This window comes from Taudactylus pleione, unplaced genomic scaffold, assembly GCF_031769625.1.
Source record: "Taudactylus pleione unplaced genomic scaffold, aTauple2 ptg000240l, whole genome shotgun sequence".
Taxonomy (NCBI): Eukaryota; Metazoa; Chordata; class Amphibia; order Anura; family Myobatrachidae; genus Taudactylus; species Taudactylus pleione.
Window position 1 is genome coordinate 38,322 of NW_028284642.1, and position 12,132 is coordinate 50,453.

General features: G+C 52.3%; 1 protein-coding gene across 1 annotated transcript in view; it reads left to right on the plus strand.

The window, feature by feature from the left end:
- GPSM1 (G protein signaling modulator 1) overlaps positions 1 to 12,132 on the plus strand; it is a 209,702-nt gene that overhangs the window by 28,030 nt on the left and 169,540 nt on the right. Inside the window, exon 3 of the mRNA XM_088479542.1 lies at positions 976 to 1,090. Coding sequence (XP_088335668.1) covers positions 976 to 1,090 — 115 coding nt within the window. The remainder of the gene's footprint in view (positions 1 to 975; positions 1,091 to 12,132) is intronic.

Sequence of the window (12,132 nt, forward strand, 5' to 3'; positions counted from 1 at the left end):
CACCTGTATATCGGTGTGCTCCTAAGTCTGTATATAGGAAACTGCGCTGAGTAATGTGATATGTGACACCTGTATATATGTGTGCTCCTGAGTCTGTATATGGGAGACTGCGCTGAGTAATGTGATATGTGACACCTGTATATCTGTGTGCTCCTGAGTCTGTATATAGGAGACTGCGCTGAGTAATGTGATATGTGACACCTGTATATCTGTGTGCTCCTGAGTCTGTATATAGGAGACTGCGCTGAGTAATGTGATATGTGACACCTGTATATCTGTGTGCTCCTGAGTCTGTATATAGGAGACTGCGCTGAGTAATGTGATATGTGACACCTGTATATCTGTGTGCTCCTGAGTCTGTATATAGGAGACTGCGCTGAGTAATGTGATATGTGACACCTGTATATCTGTGTGCTCCTGAGTCTGTATATGGGAAACTGCGCTGAGTAATGTGATATGTGACACCTGTATATCTGTGTGCTCCTGAGTCTGTATATGGGAGACTGCGCTGAGTAATGTGATATGTGACCCCTGTATATCTGTGTGCTCCTGAGTCTGTATATGAAGACTGTGCTGATTAATGTGATATGTGACACCTGTATATCTGTGTGCTCCTGAGTCTGTATATAGGAGACTGCGCTGAGTAATGTGATATGTGACACCTGTATTATCTGTGTGCTCCTGAGTCTGTATATAGGAGACTGCGCTGAGTAATGTGATATGTGACACCTGTATATCTGTGTGCTCCTGAGTCTGTATATGGGAGACTGCGCTGAGTAATGTGATATGTGACACCTGTATATATGTGTGCTCCTGAGTCTGTATATAGGAGACAGCGCTGAGTAATGTGATATGTGACACCTGTATATCTGTGTGCCCCTGAGTCTGTATATAGGAGACTGCGCTGAGTAATGTGATATGTGACACCTGTATATCTGTCTGCTCCTTATCTTGGAAATTCTGTTGCAATTACAGATCGGTGACCGGAATGGAGAGTTAACGGCTCGTATGAATGTGACACAACTGGAGTCCGCGCTTGGCGTAGGGTTCGGTGATGACACGTCTCAGTGTGTTGGTTACGAAGCACAAGGTACGCCAGCCAGCCTCCACCCCTACATTGTCTCTTTATAGTGACTCTGACATAGTTACCATTTATTATTTGCAGAATACAGTAATAACTGGTGCATTATAATAGATGTTTGGAATATGTCATTAATCTTGTTCCTGTTTTATGGCGCATAATATTTCCACAGTCTGGAACAAAAATTGTATTTCATGTTTTGCACCTTTGAAACGGAAGTAAACGCCAGTTACACGATAATACTTACAGTATCGGGACCGGCCGAGGCTCGCCGTATGACTGTATGTGATTAATGTATCCTCCTCTAGTACACGCACTTAGGCCATCTCACGCCATATACAGGGCCATGCAGGTTTCTTAGCTCATTAAATATACAACAGTTGGCTTAATAATTTATTACAAAAGATAAAGTGAATATTTTTGTTTTGTGCTGTTGGTTTGGAAGCTCTGTGAGGAAGATCACGGTGTCCCAACAAGAGTCTTTGGCAGCAGTCAGTCTCTCTTGGTGATATCACTCTGGCTTCTCTTATGCAAGGGGTCACAGACTTTGTGAACTATGGGCCTGATTCGGACCCGCTCGCAAGCGGGTCGATGGTGGCCCACTGCGCACGCGTGAGCCCCAGAGCAAGCGCAAAAAACGCTCGCTCCGGGACTCACTACAAAAGGGGCGGCTGTTGATCGACAGCTCGGCCCATTTTGTAGGTGTGGTGGGGGGGTGGCTTCACAAACGGAGGCGTTCCCATGGGAATGCCTGCCGTTTGTGGGCGGCCTCACTGACATTACCAGTGATGTCAGTGAGAGAGCTTCCGGCTCTGTTAGAGCCAGAAGCTCTCTCGGGCTTGCGGCCACGAGACCCTACCATAAGGGTCTCGTCGCAAGCCCAATGGTCTTGACCATCGTGACTATCATCCTGGCCGCTCACTATTGCTGTGGGTGCTATGCGAGCGGCCAGGAGTCTGCTCCTAAAAAAAAAACCTGCGTCCGCCCTGATTCAGAGCGAGTGCTCGTTTTTTGCGAGTGCCTCTGAATCAGGCTCTATATACAGTGACCTTGGGTATATAGTGGCCGTACAGGCACACATAGAAGAGATATTGTGTTACATTTCCGGTAGTCAGACAGGCAGCCCCAGATGACGGTTACAGACGTACTGTCCCTGTATAACAGCAGTTACTGTACAAAGCCCACATATCACTGACAGGGTCACATGAGCAGTTACTGTACACCCCCCAGATATCACTGACCTGGTCCAATGAGTTCTGAAGTATTTGACTGAATATGAGCATATAATATTTACCCGAAACACTTCAGAATTCATTCTGCTGCTTTTGTCAGCAGTCACATCATCAATAAACACAAGGGAGCCAGTTCCATTGGCAGCCATACATGCCCACGCCATGACACTACCACCACCATGCTTCACTGATGAGGTGGTATGTTTTGGATCATGAGCAGTTCCTTTCCTTCTCCATACTCTTCTCTTCCCATCACTCTGGTACAAGTTGATCTTTGTCTCATCTGTCCATAGGATGTTGTTCCAGAACTGTAATGGCTTTTTTAGATGTTGTTTGGCAAACTCTAATCTGTTCTTCCTGTTTTTGTGGCTCACCAATGGTTTGCATCTTGTGGTGAACCCTCTATATTCACTCTTGTGAAGTCTTCTCTTGATTGTTGACTGTGACACATATACACCTACCTCCTGGAGAGTATTCTTGATTTGGCCAACTGTTGTGAAGGGGTTTTTCTTCACCAGGGAAATAATTCTTCTGTCATCCACCACAGTTGTTTTCCGTGGTCTTCCGGGTCTTTTGGTGTTGCTGAGCTCTCCGGTGCGTTCTTTCTTTTTAAGAATGTTCCCAAACAGTTGATTTGGCCACACCTAATGTTTTTGCGATCTCTCTGATGGGTTTGTTATGATTTTTCAGCCTAATGATGGCTTCACTGATAGTGACAGCTCTTTGGATCTCATATTGAGAGTCGACAGCAACTGATTCCAAATGCAAATGTCACACCTAGAATCAACTCCAGACCTTTTACCTGCTTAATTGATAATGAAATAACGAGGGAATAGCCCACACCTGTCCATGAAATAGCTTTTGAGTTGATAGTCCCATTACTTTTGGCCCCTTAAAAAGTGGGAGGCACATACAGAAACCGTTGTAATTCCTACACCGTTCACCTGATTTGGATGTAATTACCCTCAAATTAAATCTGAAAGTCTGCAGGTAAATCACATCTTGTTTCATTTCAAAGCCATTGTGGTGGTGACTAGACGCCAAAATATGAGAATTCTGTCAATGTCCCAATATTTATGCACCTGACTGTAAGTTACATGAAGAATATCCCATATGATGACGGTATCCATGTAAAGGCAATATAGTGTAACACTCGCCAGATCACAGACCCGTGTTATGCTCTATGTGGGGTCCTTGTGCTGCACGTCCCGTTCTCTCAGCTCTGCAGCGTCAGATCACAGACCCGTGTCATGCTCTATGTGGGGTCCTTGTGCTGCACGTCCCGTTCTCTCAGCTCCGCAGCGTCGGATCACAGACCCGTGTTATGCTCTATGTGGGGTCCTTTTGCTGCACGTCCCGTTCTCACAGCTCCGCAGCTGCATGTCCCGTTCTCTCAGCTCCGCAGCATCAGATCACAGACCCGTGTTATGCTCTATGTGGGGTCCTTGTGCTGCACGTCCCGTTCTCTCAGCTCCGCAGCTGCACGTCCCGTTCTCTCAGCTCCGCAGCATCAGATCACAGACCCGTGTTATGCTCTATGTGGGGTCCTTGTGCTGCACGTCCCGTTCTCTCAGCTCCGCAGCGTCAGATCACAGACCCGTGTTATGCTCTATGTGGGGTCCTTGTGCTGCACGTCCCGTTCTCTCAGCTCCGCAGCTGCACGTCCCGTTCTCTCAGCTCCGCAGCATCAGATCACAGACCCGTGTTATGCTCTATGTGGGGTCCTTGTGCTGCACGTCCCGTTCTCTCAGCTCCGCAGCGTCAGATCACAGACCCGTGTTATGCTCTATGTGGGGTCCTTGTGCTGCACGTCCCGTTCTCTCAGCTCCGCAGCTGCACGTCCCGTTCTCTCAGCTCCGCAGCATCAGATCACAGACCCGTGTTATGCTCTATGTGGGGTCCTTGTGCTGCACGTCCCGTTCTCTCAGCTCTGCAGCGTCAGATCACAGACCCGTGTCATGCTCTATGTGGGGTCCTTTTGCTGCACGTCCCGTTCTCACAGCTCCGCAGCTGCACGTCCCGTTCTCTCAGCTCCGCAGCATCAGATCACAGACCCGTGTTATGCTCTATGTGGGGTCCTTGTGCTGCACGTCCCGTTCTCTCAGCTCCGCAGCGTCAGATCACAGACCCGTGTTATGCTCTATGTGGGGTCCTTGTGCTGCACGTCCCGTTCTCTCAGCTCCGCAGCGTCAGATCACAGACCCGTGTTATGCTCTATGTGGGGTCCTTGTGCTGCACGTCCCGTTCTCTCAGCTCCGCAGCGTCAGATCACAGACCCGTGTTATGCTCTATGTGGGGTCCTTGTGCTGCGCGTCCCGTTCTCTCAGCTCCGCAGTTTCAGATCACAGACCCGTGTTATGCTCTATGTGGGGTCCTTGTGCTGCACGTCCCGTTCTCTCAGCTCCGCAGCGTCAGATCACAGACCCGTGTTATGCTCTATGTGGGGTCCTTGTGCTGCATGTCCCGTTCTCTCAGAGCATAACACGGGTCTGTGATCTGACGCTGCGGAGCTGAGAGAACGGGACGCGCAGCACATGGACCCCACATAGAGCATAACACGGGTCTGTGATCTGACGCTGCGGAGCTATGTGGGGTCCATGTGCTGCACGTCCCGTTCTCTCAGCTCCGCAGCGTCAGATCACAGACCCGTGTTATGCTCTATGTGGGGTCCTTGTGCTGCACGTCCCGTTCTCTCAGCTCCGCAGCTGCACGTCCCGTTCTCTCAGCTCCGCAGCATCAGATCACAGACCCGTGTTATGCTCTATGTGGGGTCCTTGTGCTGCACGTCCCGTTCTCTCAGCTCTGCAGCGTCAGATCACAGACCCGTGTCATGCTCTATGTGGGGTCCTTTTGCTGCACGTCCCGTTCTCACCGCTCCGCAGCTGCACGTCCCGTTCTCTCAGCTCCGCAGCATCAGATCACAGACCCGTGTTATGCTCTATGTGGGGTCCTTGTGCTGCACGTCCCGTTCTCTCAGCTCCGCAGCGTCAGATCTCAGACCCGTGTTATGCTCTATGTGGGGTCCTTGTGCTGCACGTCCCGTTCTCTCAGCTCCGCAGCGTCAGATCACAGACCCGTGTTATGCTCTATGTGGGGTCCTTGTGCTGCACGTCCCGTTCTCTCAGCTCCGCAGCTGCACGTCCCGTTCTCTCAGCTCCGCAGCATCAGATCACAGACCCGTGTTATGCTCTATGTGGGGTCCTTGTGCTGCACGTCCCGTTCTCTCAGCTCCGCAGCGTCAGATCACAGACCCGTGTTATGCTCTATGTGGGGTCCTTGTGCTGCACGTCCCGTTCTCTCAGCTCCGCAGCTGCACGTCCCGTTCTCTCAGCTCCGCAGCATCAGATCACAGACCCGTGTTATGCTCTATGTGGGGTCCTTGTGCTGCACGTCCCGTTCTCTCAGCTCTGCAGCGTCAGATCACAGACCCGTGTCATGCTCTATGTGGGGTCCTTTTGCTGCACGTCCCGTTCTCACAGCTCCGCAGCTGCACGTCCCGTTCTCTCAGCTCCGCAGCATCAGATCACAGACCCGTGTTATGCTCTATGTGGGGTCCTTGTGCTGCACGTCCCGTTCTCTCAGCTCCGCAGCGTCAGATCACAGACCCGTGTTATGCTCTATGTGGGGTCCTTGTGCTGCACGTCCCGTTCTCTCAGCTCCGCAGCGTCAGATCACAGACCCGTGTTATGCTCTATGTGGGGTCCTTGTGCTGCACGTCCCGTTCTCTCAGCTCCGCAGCGTCAGATCACAGACCCGTGTTATGCTCTATGTGGGGTCCTTGTGCTGCATGTCCCGTTCTCTCAGAGCATAACACGGGTCTGTGATCTGACGCTGCGGAGCTGAGAGAACGGGACGCGCAGCACATGGACCCCACATAGAGCATAACACGGGTCTGTGATCTGACGCTGCGGAGCTATGTGGGGTCCATGTGCTGCACGTCCCGTTCTCTCAGCTCTGCAGCGTCAGATCACAGACCCGTGTTATGCTCTATGTGGGGTCCATGTGCTGCACGTCCCGTTCTCTCAGCTCCGCAGCGTCAGATCACAGACCCGTGTTATGCTCTATGTGGGGTCCTTGTGCTGCGCGTCCCGTTCTCTCAGCTCCGCAGCGTCAGATCACAGACCCGTGTTATGCTGTATGTGGGCTTATTGTGCTGCACGTCCCGTTCTCTCAGCTCCGCAGCGTCAGATCACAGACCCATGTTATGCTCTATGTGGGGTCCTTGTGCTGCGTGTCCCGTTCTCTCAGCTCCGCAGCGTCAGATCACAGACCCATGTTATGCTCTATGTGGGGTCCTTGTGCTGCGTGTCCCGTTCTCTCAGCTCCGCAGCGTCAGATCACAGACCCGTGTTATGCTCTATGTGGGGTCCTTGTGCTGCACGTCCCGTTCTCTCAGCTCCGTAGCGCCTGTCCATGGCGCTCTTACCTGAAGGAGAACACGCTGCACATATTGACACATAATTGTGTTGATCTTTCAGGTGTAGCTGAGTAAACAGTCAGTAATCCGTTGGCAGCTTTTCATATGCAGATAGAATTTCCTCGTGCTGCCTGTGCCCAGTGTCTGTGCCCAGTGTCTGTGCCCAATGCCACCTTACTGAGATGACACAGCGCAGTTATTGTTCCAGCATCCGCCTGTCCCGGTGACCTCAGCTGCCCGCAGGAAGTAATGGTTACTGTACAGCGTCCCCCCGCATACAGCTGTTGTATCTTGGTACAGTCTGGTTACCTGTGTGGCTCTGAGGCCTAGTGACGGATGTTATGGGCCCGGTTAGTGCAGACCATACAGTACATTTTCTGTTTATCCGCCTGTCGGTGATCCCTTAATGGTCGGTGTCTATCAATGATCGGCAATCTGTTGGTTGATTGGGGAAAAACAGCGTGTTTAAAACCAGACCCGCCATCCCCGGGATCGGGGTCTCCAACATGTTGGATTTCCCCGGAGTGGGCAGAGATGTATGGGCCCCATTACTCAGTGACTTTGCTATTTGGTGGTCTCACCTCCCAATGTGCTATGTCTGATATTACCCCCAGTTACTACTGAGCTGCCAATGCCGGCGTGCCCTGCTGCAGGTGGTCACCGTGCCCCCTTATCTCTTCATTGCCTCATAATTCAATCTTCTGCTCATTTATACTGCTCACATGTTTGCTGATCTGATCTAGGCAAAGCAGAGACTTGTGAGACCCATTACATGTCATGTGCATACATCCGCTGGGGGAACTGCTCTGTAATGTACCGTGATGGCAGAATCTGCCCCACCCGCTGTCTTTGCGTAGTATTGGTGTAATGCCGGGGTACAATCCGGCCCCTCAGGGTCAGTCTCATGGCCTGGTACTCAGATCGGACGGTGATTATTATGGCTCCGATATTAGTACAGTGCGACGTGTGTCAGTGGAATACTGCGGAGGCGTATGTCAGACTATTGCTGTACATAGGGGTGACATGTTATGGAAGTTGTTGCTATGAGGAGGCGGCCATCTTGAGGGCTGATCGATGAGATCGCAGCCTATCGGGGACATCCTGCTCATCGCTTCAGCTCAGGAGAGGCTTTTCCCATCTATCTGAGGCTATACCCTTATTTCTCTCTGCATATTGGGGCCGTTGGGGAATGCGGGCTGGTTCCTAGTACAGTCCTAGTGGATATTGGTTGAGGCCATAAAATGGCTCCGTGAGGCGGCAATGTCTGAAGGAACCTATAGCTGTATGTATGATTAGTGCTCCCCACCAAAGGCACGTTACACCATATATGGTGGGAATAACCTGAAATGTCTGAGTACAATGTTAGAGGTTACACCTCCCCTGCATAACCCCTCATTTCTTCCCAACAATGCAAAACATTGGGGCAGCACAGTTATGTAGTGGTTAGCATTGCTGCCTTGTAATACAGAGGTCATAAGCTCAAGTCCCTATCTGTGTGGTGTTTGCGTGTTTTCCACAAGTCTGTGGGGGTTTCCTCCCACACTCCAAAAATCTATACTGGTACAATAAATGATCCCTATTGTTTGTGTGTCCGTGTCCATGTGATAGGGAACATAGAGTATGAGCCCCACCAGGGCAGGGCTCGTGTGATTGGCTGGCACATCCTCTGTACAGCGCTGTGGAATATGTGAACTCCATATAATAAATAGAAGAATTGGAGGAGTAAAGCGATGGTACATTCTCTCCTAGCACAATGCTGAGTAATTCCAGCCGTAGTAAATAGCAGCGCTCAGCATATAGAGCCTATAGAATGAATCATTAATGCTACTTCTAGGAAAGACGTTCTCTCATTGCCGTGTTCCTGTCATGCATCTGCCTGTTCTGGAGGCTTCTTTATGGCAATCAGGTGAGGGAATTAGGATGAGAGCAATTACATGTACTGAGAGCATCCTGAGAGAAACAAGGACTCTAATAATGGAGCAGTCATCTCTATCGCCTCCTCATACCCGCTATCCACTATGCCCCACTCTGCCGGGCGCCCCTCTCCTCCCCACTCTGCCGGGCGCCCCTCTCCTCCCCACTCTGCCGGGCGCCCCTCTCCTCCCCACTCTGCCGGGCGCCCCTCTCCTCCCCACTCTGCCGGGCGCCCCTCTCCTCCCCACTCTGCCGGGCCCCACTCTGCCGGGCCCCTGCTTCTCTATGCCCCACTCTGCCGGGCCCATCTCTGCCGGGCCCCCCTCCCCACTCTGCCGGGCACCCCCCCTCCCCACTCTGCCGGGCCCCTGCTCCCCCCTGCACCTGTATGACCACTGGGGAGGGGGAGAGACGGGTACAGGGGTGGTCCGGGACCTCAGGCCGGCTCAGAACATCCCTGTACTTTACATGTTCTCTCTTCACACATTGTAATGTCAGCTTGTGTCTCCTAGTAAATACTGGCGCTTCCTACACTGTCTGCAGGGGTGAGCTGTGCAGGGAACGTGTGTCAGTGACATTGCTGTATTATATGGAAGGATCATTATCAGGACCACAGGAACAGATAATGCCGTTCTCTTATAGTCTAATCCCACCAAAGCTGCAAAATGTTAGGAAATGAGCCCAGCGTATCAGAATAACTGTAGTAGTGATGCACCTGATGTGGCTGTTCCCTACTGGCTGGTGGTCTGTCTGTGCTCTCTGGGGTCCCTGTTGGTACCTATGTGACAGGGTGGCTAGCATTAGACCTGCCGGACCCGGGGAAAGCAGGATGGTGATATATAGTTATATACAACTGATTGGGCCGTTGTTCCTGTCTGGCTGGCAGCTTTATGTACTTAGTGTAAATAATGTCTTAATTGTGCTGGCTCGTTTGCCTGTTACGTCTTTATAATGACCTAATTGATTAGTTGTCAGCATTGACAGGGTTTCCAAGGCCAGCGTTGCCCTAAACAGAGGTACTGCCATATGTCACCTGACCGCCCGTACACACAGCACGATGTGCAGATATATGGGGCATCAGCTGTGGTGCAGACCCGAAGCCGCCATATGTCACCTGACCGCCCGTACACACAGCACGATGTGCAGATATATGGAGCATCAGATGTGGTGCAGACCCGACGCCGCCATATGTCACCTGACCACCCGTACACACAGCATGATGTGCAGATATATTCGGCATCAGCTGTGGTGCAGACCCGAGGCCGCCATATGTCACCTGACCGCCCGTACGCACAGCATGATGTGCAGATATATTGGGCATCAGCTGTGGTGCAGACCCGATGCCATATGTCTGTGAACGACGTCGTTTACAGACATATCGCTGGTACACACTGGCCGACGGGCACACGATATATAGGCCGTTCAATTAATTGGCCTACATATCTGCCAGTTTGTACCCAGCGTAAGATGACTATTGTTGTTATATTACAATATGAGGGCACAAGCATAAAGGAAGTGCTTATACACACATACATATATTTGCCCTGCAAATAGTTTGTTTATAGTGAGAAATATACTTTAAATGTACTTAGTGTGTGTGTGTGTATGTATATATATATATATATGTGTGTATATATGTGTATGTGTGTATATATAATATATATATATTATACACACACTATTCTGTATGTGTGTGGTTGCAGATATATTATATATAAATATGATGGACTGTGAAATGTATATATAACTAATATATATTCTGAGCTTTGTGTACGAAATCTATTTCCACTTCTGGCTGGTTAATGTATCACTATTTACACTGCTCTGCCCTAGTGTGACCTGATAAATAACCGTACAGTACCCGAGCCAGACATCCACTGTACTGCGCTGTATCCAGGGAGTCGCCATTGTCAGGTGATGCGTTATGTACCAGTGATCAGCCGCTCAGATCACAGCGCATGGGGGACTCAGCCGCTCAGATCACAGCGCATGGGGGAAACAGCAGGACTCAGCCGCTCAGATCACAGCGCGTGGGGGAAACAGCAGGACTCAGCCGCTCAGATACACCGCATGGGGGACTCAGCCGCTCAGATCACACCGCATGGGGGACTCAGCCGCTCAGATCACACCGCATGGGGGACTCAGCCGCTCAGATCACAGCGCATGGGGGACTCAGCCGCTCAGATCACAGCGCATGGGGGAAACAGCAGGACTCAGCCGCTCAGATCACAGCGCGTGGGGGAAACAGCAGGACTCAGCCGCTCAGATCACAGCGCATGGGGAACTCAGCCGCTCAGATCACAGCGCATGGGGGACTCAGCCGCTCAGATCACAGCGCATGGGAGACTCAGCCGCTCAGATCACAGCGCATGGGGGACTCAGCCGCTCAGATCACAGCGCATGGGGGACTCAGCCGCTCAGATCACAGCGCATGGGGGACTCAGCCGCTCAGATCACAGCGCATGGGGGACTCAGCCGCTCAGATCACAGCGCATGGGGGAAACAGCAGGACTCAGCTGCTCAGATCACAGCGCATGGGGGACTCAGCCGCTCAGATCACAGCGCATGGGGGACTCAGCCGCTCAGATCACAGCGCATGGGGGACTCAGCCGCTCAGATCACAGCGCATGGGGGACTCAGTCGCTCAGATCACAGCGCATGGGGGACTCAGCCGCTCAGATCACAGCGCATGGGGGAAACAGCAGGACTCAGCCGCTCAGATCACAGCGCGTGGGGGACTCAGCCGCTCAGATCACAGCGCGTGGGGGAAACAGCAGGACTCAGCCGCTCAGATACACCGCATGGGGGACTCAGCCGCTCAGATCACAGCGCGTGGGGGAAACAGCAGGACTCAGCCGCTCAGATCACAGCACGTGGGGGAAACAGCAGGACTCAGCCGCTCAGATACACCGCATGGGGGACTCAGCCGCTCAGATACACCGCATGGGGGAGTCAGCCGCTCAGATCACAGCGCATGGGGGAAACAGCCGCTCAGATCACAGCACGTGGGGGAAACAGCAGGACTCAGCCGCTCAGATCACAGCGCGTGGGGGAAACAGCAGGACTCAGCCGCTCAGATACACCGCATGGGGGACTCAGCCGCTCAGATACACCGCATGGGGGACTCAGCCGCTCAGATACAGCGCATGGGGGAAACAGCAGGACTCAGCCGCTCAGATCACAGTGCGTGGGGGAAACAGCAGGACTCAGCCGCTCAGATACACCGCATGGGGAACTCAGCCGCTCAGATCACAGCGCATGGGGGGACTCAGCCGCTCAGATCACAGCGCATGGGGGACTCAGCCGCTCAGATCACAGCGCGTGGGGGACTCAGCCGCTCAGATCACAGCGCGTGGGGGACTCAGCCGCTCAGATCACAGCGCGTGGGGGACTCAGCCGCTCAGATCACAGCACGTGGGGGACTCAGCCGCTCAGATCACAGCGCGTGGGGGACTCAGCCGCTCAGATCACAGCGCGTGGGGGACTCA